This window comes from Oncorhynchus mykiss, chromosome 15, assembly GCF_057628025.1.
Source record: "Oncorhynchus mykiss isolate SJ-2025 chromosome 15, ASM5762802v1, whole genome shotgun sequence".
Taxonomy (NCBI): Eukaryota; Metazoa; Chordata; class Actinopteri; order Salmoniformes; family Salmonidae; genus Oncorhynchus; species Oncorhynchus mykiss.
In genome coordinates this window covers 84,452,548-84,469,513 of record NC_143036.1, presented here as the reverse complement: position 1 = coordinate 84,469,513, position 16,966 = coordinate 84,452,548, and the positions used below count along the sequence as shown (strand labels likewise).

The following is a 16,966-nucleotide window of genomic DNA, read 5'->3' as shown; positions in this document are numbered from 1 at the left end:
TCCCCTCTACCATCTAGAAGATCATCAAGGACCCCAGCCACCCGAGCCACTGCCTGTTCTCCCCTCTACCATCTAGAAGATCATCAAGGACCCCAGCCACCCGAGCCACTGCCTGTTCTCCCCTCTACCATCTAGAAGATCATCAAGGACCTCAGCCACCCGAGCCACTGCCTGTTCTCCCTTCTACCATCTAGAAGATCATCAAGGACCCCAGCCACCCGAGCCACTGCCTGTTCTCCCCTCTACCATCTAGAAGATCATCAAGAACCCCAGCCACCCGATCCACTGCCTGTTCTCCCTTCTACCACCTAGAAGATCATCAAGGAACCAAGCCACTGCCTGTTCTCCCCTCTACCATCTAGAAGATCATCAAGGACCCGAGCCACTGCCTGTTCTCCCCTCTACCATCTAGAAGATCATCATGGACCCCAGCCACTGCCTGTTCTCCCTTCTACCATCTAGAAGGTGGAGACAGTACATGTGCATCGAAGCTGGGACAGAGAAACTGAACAACAGCTTCTATCTCCAGGCCATCAGACTGTTAGTCTCCGCCCAGTACCCTGCCCTGAACTTTAGTCACTGTTACTAGCCCGCTACCACCCGGTGCTCTAGCCCGCTACCACCCGGTGCTCTAGCCCGCTACCACCCGGTGCTCTAGTAACATTATATATTACTGCACTGTTAACTAGAAACACAAACATTATATATTACTGTACTGTTGGAGCTAGAAACATTATATATTACTGTACTGTTGGAGCTAGAAACATTATATATTACTGTACTGTTGGAGCTAGAAACATTATATATTACTGTACTGTTGGAGCTAGAAACACAAACATTATATATTACTGTACTGTTGGAGTTAGAAACACAAACATTATATATTACTGTACTGTTGGAGTTAGAAACAAACATTATATATTACTGTACTGTTGGAGTTAGAAACAAACATTATATATTACTGTACTGTTGGAGTTAGAAACACAAACATTATATATTACTGTACTGTTGGAACTAGAAAGACAAGCATTCTCTGCACCTGTTGTGATATCTGTGTACTTAACTGATTAGAAATATTGAGTCCATGTTGCATCATGCTAGCTATGTGTTGTGTAACTGTTAGCTACTGGGGTTAGCCGCAGGGTACAGCAGGGGAACTGGGGTTAGCCGCAGGGGAACTGGGCTTAGCCCCCGGGTACAGCAGGGGAACTGGGGTTAGCCCCCGGGTACAGCAGGGGAACCGGGGTTAGCCGCAGGGGAACTGGGGTTAGCTACTGGGTACAGCAGGGGAACTGGGGTTAGCCCCCGGGTACAGCAGGGGAACTGGGGTTAGCCCCCGGGTACAGCAGGGGAACTGGGGTTAGCCCCCGGGTACAGCAGGGGAACTGGGGTTAGCCCCCGGGTACAGCAGGGGAACTGGGGTTAGCCGCAGGGGAACTGGGGTTAGCCCCCGGGTACAGCAGGGGAACTGGGGTTAGCCCCCGGGTACAGCAGGGGAACTGGGGTTAGCCGCAGGGGAACTGGGGTTAGCCTCCGGGTACAGCAGGGGAACTGGGGTTAGCCCCCGGGTACAGCAGGGGAACTGGGGTTAGCCGCAGGGGAACTGGGGTTAGCCCCCGGGTACAGCAGGGGAACTGGGGTTAGCCGCAGGGGAACTGGGGTTAGCCCCCGGGTACAGCAGGGGAACTGGGGTTAGCCGCAGGGGAACTGGGGTTAGCCCCCGGGTACAGCAGGGGAACTGGGGTTAGCCGCAGGGGAACTGGGGTTAGCCGCCAGGTACAGCAGGGGAACTGGGGTTAGCCCCCGGGTACAGCAGGGGAACTGGGGTTAGCCCCCGGGTACAGCAGGGGAACTGGGGTTAGCCCCCGGGTACAGCAGGGGAACGGGGGTTAGCCCCCGGGTACAGCAGGGGAACTGGGGTTAGCCCCCGGGTATTGTTCATTATGTAGAGTGGAGAGGCCAGTTCCAGGGTCTGTCTGGCCCTCCCATCAACACCTACGTGTTTCTGTTGACTCAGCGTTACTCTCTTTGTCTGTGTGTGTGTGTGTCAAACAATATTAGCCACACACACACGCTGACACTCGCAGTGCCATGCAGGTCACTACACTGCTGTGCTCGTTCGCTACTGTTGTGCAGCTGTCCTGGGCATGCTGGTCAGCTGCCACTGAGTCAATGACTCAATCACACAAAGGAACTCAACAGCACCACTAGCTAAGAAGTGTAGACTAGCTCTATGCTAAGAAGTGGAGACTGGCTCTACGCTAAGAAGTGTAGACTAGCTCTGTGCTAAGAAGTGTAGACTAGCTCTGTGCTAAGAAGTGCAGACTAGCTCTGTGCTAAGAAGTGCAGACTAGCTCTGTGCTAAGAAGTGGAGACTGGCTCTTTGCTAAGAAGTGGAGACTGGATCTGCGCTAAGAAGTGGAGACTGGCTCTGCGCTAAGAAGTGGAGACTGGCTCTGCGCTAAGAAGTGGAGACTGGCTCTACGCTAAGAAGTGGAGACTGGCTCTATGCTAAGAAGTGGAGACTGGCTCTATGCTAAGAAGTGGAGACTGGCTCTATGCTAAGAAGTGGAGACTGGCTCTATGCTAAGAAGTGGAGACTGGCTCTATGCTAAGAAGTGGAGACTGGCTCTATGCTAAGAAGTGGAGACTGGCTCTATGCTAAGAAGTGGAGACTGGCTCTATGCTAAGAAGTGGAGACTGGCTCTATGCTAAGAAGTGGAGACTGGCTCTATGCTAAGAAGTGGAGACTGGCTCTATGCTAAGAAGTGGAGACTGGCTCTATGCTAAGAAGTGGAGACTGGCTCTATGCTAAGAAGTGGAGACTGGCTCTATGCTAAGAAGTGGAGACTGGCTCTATGCTAAGAAGTGGAGACTGGCTCTGCGCTAAGAAGTGGAGACTGGCTCTGCGCTAAGAAGTGGAGACTGGCTCTGCGCTAAGAAGTGGAGACTGGCTCTGCGCTAAGAAGTGGAGACTGGCTCTGCGCTAAGAAGTGGAGACTGGCTCTGCGCTAAGAAGTGGAGACTGGCTCTATGCTAAGAAGTGGAGACTGGCTCTACGCTAAGAAGTGGAGACTGGCTCTACGCTAAGAAGTGGAGACTGGCTCTACGCTAAGAAGTGGAGACTGGCTCTACGCTAAGAAGTGGAGACTGGCTCTACGCTAAGAAGTGGAGACTGGCTCTACGCTAAGAAGTGGAGACTGGCTCTACGCTAAGAAGTGGAGACTGGCTCTACGCTAAGAAGTGGAGACTGGCTCTACGCTAAGAAGTGGAGACTGGCTCTATGCTAAGAAGTGGAGACTGGCTCTACGCTAAGAAGTGGAGACTGGCTCTACGCTAAGAAGTGGAGACTGGCTCTATGCTAAGAAGTGGAGACTGGCTCTATGCTAAGAAGTGGAGACTGGCTCTGCGCTAAGAAGTGGAGACTGGCTCTATGCCTGTGACTGGAACGAATTGCAAAAATCGCTGAAGTTGGAGACTTTTATCTCCCTCACCAACTTCAAACATCAGCTATCTGAGCAGCTAACCGATCGCTGCAGCTGTACATAGTCTATTGGTAAATAGCCCACCCATTTTCACCTACCTCATCCCCATACTGTTTTTATTTATTTATTTTTCTGCTCTTTTGCACACCAATATCTCTACCTGTACATGACCATCTGATCATTTATCACTCCAGTGTTAATCTGCAAAATTGTAATTATTCGCCTACCTCATGCCTTTTGCACACATTGTATACAGACTCCCCCTTTGTTTTCTACTGTGTTATTGACTTGTTAATTGTTTACTCCATGTGTAACTCTGTGTTGTCTGCTCATACTGCTATGCTTTATCTTGGCCAGGTCGCAGTTGCAAATGAGAACTTGTTCTCAACTAGCCTACCTGGTTAAATAAAGGTGAAATTAAAAAAAAGAAAAAAAAAAAAAGTGGAGACTGGCTCTATGCTAAGAAGTGGAGACTGGCTCTATGCTAAGAAGTGGAGACTGGCTCTATGCTAAGAAGTGGAGACTGGCTCTATGCTAAGAAGTGGAGACTGGCTCTATGCTAAGAAGTGGAGACTGGCTCTATGCTAAGAAGTGGAGACTGGCTCTATGCTAAGAAGTGGAGACTGGCTCTATGCTAAGAAGTGGAGACTGGCTCTATGCTAAGAAGTGGAGACTGGTTCTATGCTAAGAAGTGGAGACTGGCTCTATGCTAAGAAGTGGAGACTGGCTCTATGCTAAGAAGTGGAGACTGGCTCTATGCTAAGAAGTGGAGACTGGCTCTATGCTAAGAAGTGGAGACTGGCTCTATGCTAAGAAGTGGAGACTGGCTCTGCTAAGAAGTGGAGACTGGCTCTATGCTAAGAAGTGGAGACTGGCTCTATGCTAAGAAGTGGAGACTGGCTCTATGCTAAGAAGTGGAGACTGGCTCTATGCTAAGAAGTGGAGACTGGCTCTATGCTAAGAAGTGGAGACTGGCTCTATGCTAAGAAGTGGAGACTGGCTCTGTGCTAAGAAGTGGAGACTGGCTCTGTGCTAAGAAGTGGAGACTGGCTCTGTGCTAAGAAGTGGAGACTGGCTCTGTGCTAAGAAGTGGAGACTGGCTCTGTGCTAAGAAGTGGAGACTGGCTCTATGCTAAGAAGTGGAGACTGGCTCTATGCTAAGAAGTGGAGACTGGCTCTATGCTAAGAAGTGGAGACTGGCTCTATGCTAAGAAGTGGAGACTGGCTCTGCTAAGAAGTGGAGACTGGCTCTATGCTAAGAAGTGGAGACTGGCTCTATGCTAAGAAGTGGAGACTGGCTCTATGCTAAGAAGTGGAGACTGGCTCTATGCTAAGAAGTGGAGACTGGCTCTATGCTAAGAAGTGGAGACTGGCTCTATGCTAAGAAGTGGAGACTGGCTCTGTGCTAAGAAGTGGAGACTGGCTCTGTGCTAAGAAGTGGAGACTGGCTCTGTGCTAAGAAGTGGAGACTGGCTCTGTGCTAAGAAGTGGAGACTGGCTCTGTGCTAAGAAGTGGAGACTGGCTCTATGCTAAGAAGTGGAGACTGGCTCTATGCTAAGAAGTGGAGACTGGCTCTGTGCTAAGAAGTGGAGACTGGCTCTATAAAGTTACAGTGGTTATTTAAGTTATCCATACTTGTTTATCTACTCATCATACCTGCCGTTTGGTAAACAGGTGGGTTTGAATGTATTCCATAGATTACAATGGGTTTCAAATCTGGCTATATAATATGACTTTTACCATCATCATTCTTCTTCCTTGTGTGTTGTTGTGGTTGGTAACGTGTGTGTGTGTGTGTGTGTGTGTGTGTGTGTGTGTGTGTATCCATAACAGTGTTCAGTAAATTCTCAGACTTTTAAATCATTATTATTAGTGATATGGGGGGGGGGGGGAGTTGATCATTACATATCAGGATATTTATTTGGGATGATATCACAGTATAGTTTTGCGTTAGTTGTCTGTACCTGCACCAAAACTGCAGTTTGTTTCTGTCATAACTTGTTCTCTGTCTTTTTAAATGGGGAGACATTTTGTTTTCAGAACTGATCAAAACTAGTTCTCGGGCCTCCAGAGTGGCGCGGCGGTCTAAGGTACGCATCGCATTGCTTGTGGCATCATTACAGACCCGGGTTCGATCCCAGGCTGTGTCACAGCCGGCCGTGACCGGGAGACCTTATGAGGCGACGCACAATTCGCCCAGCGTCGTCCGGGTTAGGGGAGGGTTTGGCCCAGCGTCGTCTGGGTTAGGGGAGGGTTTGGCCCAGCGTCGTCCGGGTTAGGGGAGGGTTTGGCCCAGCGTTGTCCGGGTTAGGGGAGGGTTTGGCCCAGCGTTGTCCGGGTTAGGGGAGGGTTTGGCCCAGCGTCGTCTGGGTTAGGGGAGGGCTTGGCCCAGCGTTGTCCGGGTTAGGGGAGGGTTTGGCCGGCCAGGATGCCCTTGTCCTGTTCGCGCTCTAGACTCCTTGTGGCGGGCCAGGATGTCCTTGTCCCATTCGTGCTCTAGCGACTCCTTGTGGCCGGCCAGGATATCCTTGTCCCATTCGTGCTCTAGCGACTCCTTGTGGCGGGCCAGGATATCCTTGTCCCGTTCGCGCTCTAGACTCCTTGTGGCGGGCCAGGTGCCTGTAAGCTGACTTCGGTCGCCAGCTGGAAGATATTTCCTCCGACACATTGGTGCGGCTGGCAGTGTTTCCTCCAACACATTGGTGCGGCTGGCTTCTGGTTTAAGCGAGCAGTGTGTCAAGAAGCAGTGCGGCTTGGCAGGGTCGTGTTTCGGAGGACGCACGGCTCTCGACCTTCGCCTCTCCTGAGTCCGTACGGGAGTTGCAGCAATGGGACAAGACTGCACCTACCAATTTGGATATCACGAAATTGGGGAGAAAATTAGTTAAACGTTTTATTTTATTTTTTTTTTTTTTACAAAAGCTTGTTTTCTTGTCGCTCTGCATATTGGTGAGCGATATGTTTGGAACATCAAATTGCAATAAAATGACAGTATCGAATCACAGTTTATATATATAATCTCAATGCATATGGAGAATCGCAAAACACATCGTATTGGCACCTACGTTTCGTGATATCGTATTGTGAGGTCCCTGGCAATTCCCAGCCCTAATTATTATTATTGTTGATGTTATTTTTTGTTGTGTGTAGTGTACCGTGGAGGGGAGCAACAGAGGACGGTGAAACTACCGTGGAGGGGAGCAACAGAGGACGGTGAAACTACCGTGGAGGGGAGCAGCAGAGGACGGTGAAACTACCGTGGAGGGGAGCAGCAGAAGACCTTCTCATGGCCTGCCAGTCTATCTCCATCATCAACATGGACGAGCAGGCCCTGCTGGGGCTCAACCCTAACGCAGATGCCTGCTATAGGCAGAAGGTAAGTCTCATTACACTGTTTGTGTGTGTGTGTGTGTGTGTGCAGTTCATTCATGTGCTTGTAGAGGACAAATCTTGCGGATCCAAACGCATTGGCTCCTACAAATGATTCTCAGATCCCATGTAGACTGGTCCATGTAGACTGGTCCATGTAGACTGAACTTGATCCAAAAGCATTGGCTCCTGCAAATGATTCTTAGAGCCATGTCGACTGACCCATGTAGACTCTCCATCCAGGGGACTTGAACCAGCGCTCTGTCCCGTCAGACTCTCCATCCAGGGGACTTGAACCAGCGCTCTGTCTCGTCAGACTCTCCATCCAGGGGACTTGAACCAGCGCTCTGTCTCGTCAGACTCTCCATCCAGGGGACTTGAACCAGCGCTCTGTCTCGTCAGACTCTCCATCCGTGGGACTTGAACCAGCGCTCTGTCTCGTCAGACTCTCCATCCGTGGGACTTGAACCAGCGCTCTGTCTCGTCAGACTCTCCATCCGTGGGACTTGAACCAGCGCTCTGTCTCACCAGACTCTCCATCCGTGGGACTTGAACCAGCGCTCTGTCTCGTCAGACTCTCCATCCGTGGGACTTGAACCAGCGCTCTGTCTCGTCAGACTCTCCATCCAGGGGACTTGAACCAGCGCTCTGTCTCGTCAGACTCTCCATCCAGGGGACTTGAACCAGCGCTCTGTCTCGTCAGACTCTCCATCCAGGGGACTTGAACCAGCGCTCTGTCTCATCAGACTCTCCATCCAGGGGACTTGAACCAGCGCTCTGTCTCGTCAGACTCTCCATCCAGGGGACTTGAACCAGCGCTCTGTCTCGTCAGACTCTCCATCCAGGGGACTTGAACCAGCGCTCTGTCTCGTCAGACTCCATCCAGGGGACTTGAACCAGCGCTCTGTCTCGTCAAACTCTCCATCCAGGGGACTTGACAAGGTCTCTCCGCATTCAGTTGGTATGTTGTAACTGGTGCTGTTTAGAGACCAGTACCACTCAGGAAGTTAAACATGGCTCCAGGAAGTCAATGAGTGGGTTTGAGCGGTTCGCTACAGAACCATAGGCCTCTATATACAGTAATATACACGCGTTCAGTAATACAACAGCAATAGCTGTGGAACGTAAGGCTTCCACCTGGGATCTGCGGTGGAACACAAAGCTTCCACCAGGGATTGGTTGTGGAACACAAGGCTTCCACCGGGGATCTGCTGTTCTGCTGTGGAACAAGAGGCTTCCACCTGGGATCTGCAGTGGAACGCAAGGCTTCCACCTGGGATCTGCTGTGGAACACATGGCTTCCACCGGGGATCTGCTGTACTGCTGTGGAACACGAGGCTTCCACCTGGGATCTGCTGTGGAACACAAGGCTTCCACCTGGGATCTGCTGTGGAACACAAGGCTTCCACCTGGGATCTGCTGTGGAACACAAGGCTTCCACCTGGGATCTGCTGTGGAACACGAGGCTTCCACCTGGGATCTGCTGTGGAACACAAGGCTTCCACCGGGGATCTGCTGTACTGCTGTGGAACACGAGGCTTCCACCTGGGATCTGCTGTGGAACACAAGGCTTCCACCTGGGATCTGCTGTGGAACACGAGGCTTCCACCTGGGATCTGCTGTGGAACGCAAGGCTTCCACCTGGGATCTGCTTTGGAACACAAGGCTTCCACCATGCTTTTTCAGATGTAGGCCTACACAGAAATACATGTCTAGGAGACCCACACCAACTCTGTGTCCTTGAGGCAGCCAGCCAGCCTGCCAACCAGCCAACCAACCAGCCAGCCAGCCAGCCTGCCTAACTTGTTCCCTCTCCGCTGTCAGCACGAGTGTTGTTATGGCTGGCTGTAGAGTGAGGTAGTTATGGGGGGTTGTGTGGCTGGCTACAGAATGGGGTAGTTATGGGGGTTTGTGTGGCTGGCTACAGAATGGGGTAGTTATGGGGGTTTGTGTGGCTGGCTACAGAATGGGGTTGTTATGGGGGTTTGTGTGGCTGGCTGTAGAATGGGGTAGTTATGGGGGTTGTGTTGCTGGCTGGCTGGCTGGCTGCAGAATGGGGTAGTTATGGGGGTTTGTGTGGCTGGCTACAGAATGGGGTAGTTATGGGGGTTGTGTGGCTGGCTGCAGAATGGGGTAGTTATGGGGGTTGTTTTGCTGGCTGTAGAATGGGGTAGTTATGGGGGTTGTGTGGCTGGCTGTAGAATGGGGTAGTTATGGGGGTTGTGTGGCTGGCTACAGAATGGGGTAGTTATGGGGGTTGTGTTGCTGGCTGCAGAATGGGGTAGTTATGGGGGTTGTGTTGCTGGCTGCAGAATGGGGTAGTTATGGGGGTTGTGTTGCTGGATGTAGAATGGGGTAGTTATGGGGGTTGTGTTGCTGGCTGCAGAATGGGGTAGTTATGGGGGTTGTGTGGCTGGCTGTAGAATGGGGTAGTTATGGGGGTTGTGTGGCTGGCTGCAGAATGGGGTAGTTATGGGGGTTGTGTGGCTGGCTGCAGAATGGGGTAGTTATGGGGGTTGTGTGGCTGGCTGTAGAATGGGGTAGTTATGGGGGTTGTGTGGCTGGCTGTAGAATGGGGTAGTTATGGGGGTTGTGTTGCTGGCTGCAGAATGGGGTAGTTATGGGGGTTGTGTGGCTGGCTGTAGAATGGGGTAGTTATGTGTCAGATTCAGATGCTCTGTTTCTCTCCCTTTTCTAACTCTTGTTTCTCTCTCTGCTTCTGGTTCTCTCTCTCTCTGCTTCTGTTTCTCTCTCTCTGCTTCTGTTTCTCTCTCTCTGCTTCTGTTTCTCTCTCTCTGCTTCTGTTTCTCTCTCTCTGCTTCTGTTTCTCTCTCTTTCTGCTTCTGTTTCTCTCTCTCTCTGCTTCTGTTTCTCTCTCTCTCTGCTTCTGTTTCTCTCTCTCTCTGCTTCTGTTTCTCTCTCTCTCTGCTTCTGTTTCTCTCTCTCTCTGCTTCTGTTTCTCTCTCTCTCTGCTTCTGTTTCTCTCTCTCTGCTTCTGTTTCTCTCTCTCTCTGCTTCTGTTTCTCTCTCTCTCTGCTTCTGTTTCTCTCTCTCTCTGCTTCTGTTTCTCTCTCTCTCTGCTTCTGTTTCTCTCTCTCTCTCTCTCTCTCTCTGCTTCTGTTTCTCTCTCTCTCTCTCTCTCTCTCTGCTTCTGTTTCTCTCTCTCTCTCTCTCTCTCTCTGCTTCTGTTTCTCTCTCTCTCTGCTTCTGTTTCTCTCTCTCTCTGCTTCTGTTTCTCTCTCTCTCTGCTTCTGTTTCTCTCTCTCTCTGCTTCTGTTTCTCTCTCTGCTTCTGTTTCTCTCTCTCTCTCTCTCTGCTTCTGTTTCTCTCTCTCTGCTTCTGGTTCTCCTCCTCAGGCGATGGTGTATTTTGAGCAGTTGAAGGAGTCCCAGGATGCCTGGGAGGTGTGTGCAGAGGCCCTGGCTAAAGGCATTTACAGGTGAGACCCATTAGTTGGTAGGATTCTGATTAGAGACGGTACAGTATCCTTCTAGTCACACCTGGGAGGTTTCAGATTCCAACCTGTTCTACTGCTTTGTCTCCCTGTTGGTCTCCCTGTTGGTTCTTCTCTGGTCTCCCTGTTGGTCTCCCTGTTGGTCCTACTCTGGTCTCCATGTTGGTCTCCCTGTTGGTCCTTCTCTGGTCTCCCTGTTGGTCTCCCTGTTGGTCCTTCTCTGGTCTCCCTGTTGGTCTCCCTGTTGGTCCTTCTCTGGTCTCCCTGTTGGTCCTTCTCTGGACTCTGGTCTCCCTGTTGGGCCTTCTCTGGACTCTGGTCTCCCTGTTGGTGTCCCTGTTGGTCCTTCTCTGGACTCTGGTTTCCCTGTTGGTCTCCCTGTTGGTCCTTCTCTGGTCTCCCTGTTGGTCTCCCTGTTGGTCTCCCTGTTGGTCTCCCTGTTGGTCCTTCTCTGGTCTCCCTGTTTGTCTCCCTGTTGGTCCTTCTCTGGTCTCCCTGTTTGTCTCCCTGTTTGTCTCCCTGTTGGTCCTTCTCTGGACTCTGGTCTCCCAGACCATATATTGTATTGTAATATCTTTATTAATCCCTCTCTCAGTGACGGCCCTGTGTTGTATTGTAATATCTTTATTAATCCCTCTCTCAGTGACGACCCTGTGTTGTATTGTAATATCTTTATTAATCCCTCTCTCAGTGACGACCCTGTGTTGTATTGTAATATCTTTATTAATCCCTCTCTCAGTGACGACCCTGTGTTGTATTGTAATATCTTTATTAATCCCTCTCTCAGTGACGACCCTGTGTTGTATTGTAATATCTTTATTAATCCCTCTCTCAGTGACGACCCTGTGTTGTATTGTAATATCTTTATTAATCCCTCTCTCAGTGACGACCCTGTGTTGTATTGTAATATCTTTATTAATCCCTCTCTCAGTGACGGCCCTGTGTTGTATTGTAATATCTTTATTAATCCCTCTCTCAGTGACGACCCTGTGTTGTATTGTAATATCTTTATTAATCACTCTCTCAGTGACGGCCCTGTGTTGTATTGTAATATCTTTATTAATCCCTCTCTCAGTGACGACCATGTGTTGTATTGTAATATCTTTATTAAACCCTCTCTCAGTGACGACCCTGTGTTGTATTGTAATATCTTTATTAATCCCTATCTCAGTGACGGCCCTGTGTTGTACTGTAATATCTTTATTAATCCCTCTCTCAGTGACGACCATGTGAAGTTCTTCTGTTTCCAAGTCCTGGAGCACCAGATCAAGTACAGGTAAGAGGAGGAGGGGAGGAGGAGGGGGGGGGGGGGGAGAGGAGGGGGGGAGGAGAGGGAGGGGGGGAGGAGAGATAGGGGAGGGGAGGAGGGGGAGGAGAGGAAGTACCTCTGTCAGCTGTCATCCTGCCACTAGTCTGATAGATGATGAATTAGGAGGTCTGTGATAATAGGTTGACTGTTCCTCCAATCCCATTGACTCCAGATAACAGCTAATGCTGTCACCTTTTCCCATGCTTTCACTGTAGGGCGTTAAAGTACTGTCACCTTTTCTCATGCTTTCACAGTAGGGCATTAAAGTACTGTCACCTTTTCTCACGCTTTCACAGTAGGGCGTTAAAGTACTGTCACCTTTTCCCATGCTTTCACAGTAGGGCATTAAAGTACTGTCACCTTTTCTCATGCTTTCACAGTAGGGCATTAAAGTACTGTCACCTTTTCTCACGCTTTCACAGTAGGGCATTAAAGTACTGTCACCTTTTCTCATGCTTTCACAGTAGGGCATTAAAGTACTGTCACCGTTTCTCATGCTTTCACAGTAGGGCATTAAAGTACTGTCACCTTTTCCCATGCTTTCACAGTAGGGCGTTAAAGTACTGTCACCGTTTCTCATGCTTTCACAGTAGGGCATTAAAGTACTGTCACCTTTTCCCATGCTTTCACAGTAGGGCATTAAAGTACTGTCACCTTTTCTCATGCTTTCACAGTAGGGCATTAAAGTACTGTCACCTTTTCTCATGCTTTCACAGTAGGGCATTAAAGTACTGTCACCTTTTCTCACGCTTTCACAGTAGAGCATTAAAGTAGTGTCACGTTTCTTCCTAACATCTGACTGAAAACCATGTACATGTGTCTCTGTCAGGAGCATTCCTCTATGAAGTAGTCCTGAACAGAAAGTGACTTTGTGTTGTGTTTTTTGTCCCAGACATGGAGGGCTCAGTCCTGCCCAACAACAGCTGATCAGAGAAACCCTGATGAAGTGGCTGCAGGGTCAGGTGGGGCTTCTCTATCACCTAGGCAACCTGTCACAACAACGTAGCACATTTCATCAACAACACTATTTGTTACTTGAGCTGTCGTTAGTTACACGTTTCATCAACAACTCTATTTGTTACCTGAGCTGTCGTTAGTTACACATTTCATCAACAACTCTATTTGTTACCTGAGCTGTCGTTAGTTACACATTTCATCAACAACTCTATTTGTTACCTGAGCTGTCGTTAGTTACACGTTCCATCAACAACTCTATTTGTTACTTGAGCTGTCGTTAGTTACACGTTTTTATACAGTCATGAAGTTGACTCTCTTCCACACCTGAATTCCTGAATTGAAAAATTGTATTAGAAAATGAATTTCAATATAATATTCTCCTTCACTGCTATCCCGACAATCCTCCCCTCCTCCTCTTCATCTTCTTCTTCCTTCCCTTCCTCTTCTTATTCCTTCCCCTCTTCCACTTCATCTTCTTCCTCCTCCTCCTTCCCCTCCACTTCATCCTTCCCCTCCTCCTCTTCATCTTCTTCTTCCTCCTCCTCCTTCCCCTCCACTTCATCCTTCCCCTCCTCCTCTTCATCTTCTTCCTCCTCCTCCTTCCCCTCCCCCTCTTCTTCCTTTTCTTTCCTTCTTCTTCCTTCCTCCTCCACTTCATCCTTCCCCTCCGTCTCCTTCCCTTCCTCCTCCTCCTCTTCTTATTCCTTCCCCTCTTCCACTTCATCTTCTTCCTCCTCCTCCTTCCCCTCCACTTCATCCTTCCCCTCCGTCTCCTTCCCTTCCTCCTCCTCCTCCTCTTCTTCCTCCTCCTCCTCTTCTTCTTCCCCTCCCCCTCTTCTTCCTTCCCTTCCTCCTATTCATCCTTCCGCTCTTCTTCCTCCCCCCTCCTCTTCCTCCCCCTTCCTCCTCCTCCTCTCCAGTTAATGAACTCCCAACCAGAGAAGCCGTTCATCCGTAACAAGGCAGCCCAGGTGTTTGCTCTGACCTTCGTGATGGAGTACCTGACCCACTGGCCCAAGTTCTTCCACGACCTGCTGTCTCTAGTGGGCCTGAACCCACACGGGGTCGACGTCTACCTCAGAACACTGATGGCTATCGACGCTGAGGTGGTGGACAGAGACATCCTGCACTCCCCTGAGGTAAGAGGACACTGAGGTGGTGGACAGAGACATCCTGCACTCCCCTGAGGTAAGAGGACACTGAGGTGGTGGACAGAGACATCCTGCACTCCCCTGAGGTAAGAGGACACTGAGGTGGTGGACAGAGACATCCTGCTCTCCCCTGAGGTAAGAGGACACTGAGGTGGTGGACAGAGACATCCTGCACTCCCCTGAGGTAAGAGGACACTGAGGTGGTGGACAGAGACATCCTGCTCTCCCCTGAGGTAAGAGGACACTGAGGTGGTGGACAGAGACATCCTGCACTCCCCTGAGGTAAGAGGACACTGAGGTGGTGGACAGAGACATCCTGCTCTCCCCTGAGGTAAGAGGACACTGAGGTGGTGGACAGAGACATCCTGCTCTCCCCTGAGGTAAGAGGACACTGAGGTGGTGGACAGAGACATCCTGCTCTCCCCTGAGGTAAGAGGACACTGAGGTGGTGGACAGAGACATCCTGCTCTCCCCTGAGGTAAGAGGACACTGAGGTGGTGGACAGAGACATCCTGCTCTCCCCTGAGGTAAGAGGACACTGAGGTGGTGGACAGAGACATCCTGCACTCCCCTGAGGTAAGAGGACACTGAGGTGGTGGACAGAGACATCCTGCTCTCCCCTGAGGTAAGAGGACACTGAGGTGGTGGACAGAGACATCCTGCTCTCCCCTGAGGTAAGAGGACACTGAGGTGGTGGACAGAGACATCCTGCACTCCCCTGAGGTAAGAGGACACTGAGGTGGTGGACAGAGACATCCTGCTCTCCCCTGAGGTAAGAGGACACTGAGGTGGTGGACAGAGACATCCTGCTCTCCCCTGAGGTAAGAGGACACTGAGGTGGTGGACAGAGACATCCTGCTCTCCCCTGCGGTAAGAGGACACTGAGGTGGTGGACAGAGACATCCTGCTCTCCCCTGAGGTAAGAGGACACTGAGGTGGTGGACAGAGGCATCCTGCTCTCCCCTGAGGTAAGAGGACACTGAGGGTGTCCTCTTTTTCTCTCTTCTCTCTCTCTCTTTTTCTCTCCTTCTCTCTCCTTCTCTCTCCTTCTCTTTTTCTCTCCTCTTCTCTCTCCTTTTCTCTCCTTCTCTTCTCTCTCCTTTTCTCTCCTTCTCTTCTCTCTCCTTTTCTCTCCTTCTCTTCTCTCTCCTTTTCTCTCCTTCTCTTCTCTCTCCTTTTCTCTCCTTCTCTTCTCTCTCTTTTTCTCTCCTTCTCTTCTCTCTCTTTTTCTCTCCTTCTCTTCTCTCTCCTTTTCTCTCCTTCTCTTCTCTCTCCTTTTCTCTCCTTCTCTTCTCTCTCCTTTTCTCTCCTTCTCTTCTCTCTCCTTTTCTCTCCTTCTCTTCTCTCTCCTTTTCTCTCCTTCTCTTCTCTCTCCTTTTCTCTCCTTCTCTTCTCTCTTTTTCTCTCCTTCTCTTCTCTCTCCTTTTCTCTCCTTCTCTTCTCTCTCCTTTTCTCTCCTTCTCTTCTCTCTCTTTTTCTCTCCTTCTCTTCTCTCTCTTTTTCTCTCCTTCTCTTCTCTCTCCTTTTCTCTCCTTCTCTTCTCTCTCCTTTTCTCTCCTTCTCTTCTCTCTCTTTTTCTCTCCTTCTCTTCTCTCTCTTTTTCTCTCCTTCTCTTCTCTCTCCTTCTCTCTCCTTCTCTTTTTCTCTCCTCTTCTCTCTCCTTTTCTCTCCTTCTCTTCTCTCTCCTTTTCTCTCCTTCTCTTCTCTCTCTTTTTCTCTCCTCTTCTCTCTCTTTTTCTCTCCTTCTCTTCTCTCTCTTTTTCTCTCCTTCTCTTCTCTCTTTCTCTCCTTCTCTTTTCTCTAGGAGGTTCGTGGGAACACATTATTAAAGGATGGTATGAGGGAGCATCCCCAGTCTCTAACTCTTCTCTCTCTCCCCTCCCTCCTTTCTCTCTCTCCCCTCCTCTCTCTCTCCCCTCCCTCCTCTCTCTCTCTCCTCTCTCTAGGAGGTGCGTAGGAACACATTAATAAAAGATGGTATGAGGGAGCAGGTCATCCCCAGCCTGGTTGAGTCCTGGTACCAGATCCTCGGGGCCTATCAGCAGTCTCACCCTGAGATCACCTGTCAATGTCTGGAGGTAGTGGGGGCATACGTCTCCTGGATAGACCTCAACCTCATCGCCAACGACAGGTACGTCAGTCTGTCTGCCGTCAGTCTGTGTGGTCAGTGTCTGTGTGGTCAGTCTGTGTGGTCAGTGTCTGTCCGTGTGGTCAGTGTCTGTCTGTGTGGTCAGTGTCTGTGTGGTCAGTGTCTGTGTGGTCAGTCTGTGTGGTCAGTCATTTCATTCTCAACCAGGATTCCTATGGAACGCCGTTTGGGTCTTTGTGTGTATATAATATACACTATTTGACGGGCCAATGAAGCTTGTTGACCAATCAGGACCTGAATATGACGTCACATGATAATGTAACGCATTAATAATTTGTTTACGTAGTTATTACACACCGGTGCTCGACCAATCGGCGAAAGACAACACCCACGACAGGGAACGGTTGATTGTCAAGGGGAATGAACTCCATTATCTTGGCTTTAATGGATTTCGCCTTTTGAGTAATAATCTGCCAGTTATTTTCATGTAATTACATTAAGATATATGGGGGAACATGGGTATATTCTAGAGGTCGACCGATTATGATTTATGGGGGAACATGGGTATATTCTAGAGGTCGACCGATTATGATATATGGGGGAACATGGGTATATTCTAGAGGTCGACCGATTATGATATATGGGGGAACATGGGTATATTCTAGAGGTCGACCGATTATGATTTATGGGGGAACATGGGTATATTCTAGAGGTCGACCGATTATGATATATGGGGGAACATGGGTATATTCTAGAGGTCGACCGATTATGATATATGGGGGAACATGGGTATATTCTAGAGGTCGACCGATTATGATATATGGGGGAACATGGGTATATTCTAGAGGTCGACCGATTATGATTTATGGGGGAACATGGGTATATTCTAGAGGTCGACCGATTATGATTTATGGGGGAACATGGGTATATTCTAGAGGTCGACCGATTATGATTTATGGGGGAACATGGGTATATTCTAGAGGTCGACCGATTATGATATATGGGGGAACATGGGTATATTCTAGAGGTCGACCGATTATGATATATGGGGGAACATGGGTATATTCTAGAGGTCGACCGATTATGATATATGGGGGAACATGGGTATATTCTAGAGGTCGACCGATTATGATATATGGGGGAACATGGGT

At 49.7% G+C, this 16,966-nt stretch overlaps 1 protein-coding gene across 4 annotated transcripts in view; it reads left to right on the top strand.

The window, feature by feature from the left end:
- xpot (exportin, tRNA (nuclear export receptor for tRNAs)) overlaps positions 1-16,966 on the top strand; it is a 49,310-nt gene that overhangs the window by 3,829 nt on the left and 28,515 nt on the right. For 2 of the 4 annotated variants that reach the window (XM_090201432.1, XM_090201433.1), the window contains exons 2-7: positions 6,637-6,862; positions 10,212-10,294; positions 11,529-11,585; positions 12,511-12,580; positions 13,496-13,714; positions 15,673-15,857. In XM_090201432.1, the coding sequence (XP_090057558.1) occupies positions 6,773-6,862; positions 10,212-10,294; positions 11,529-11,585; positions 12,511-12,580; positions 13,496-13,714; positions 15,673-15,857 (704 nt within the window). In that variant the 5' untranslated portion in view covers positions 6,637-6,772. Of the gene's footprint in view, positions 1-6,636; positions 6,863-10,211; positions 10,295-11,528; positions 11,586-12,510; positions 12,581-13,495; positions 13,715-14,393; positions 14,450-15,672; positions 15,858-16,966 lie in introns of those variants that run through there. The other 2 variants (XM_090201435.1, XM_090201434.1) reach the window with 1 other exon arrangement.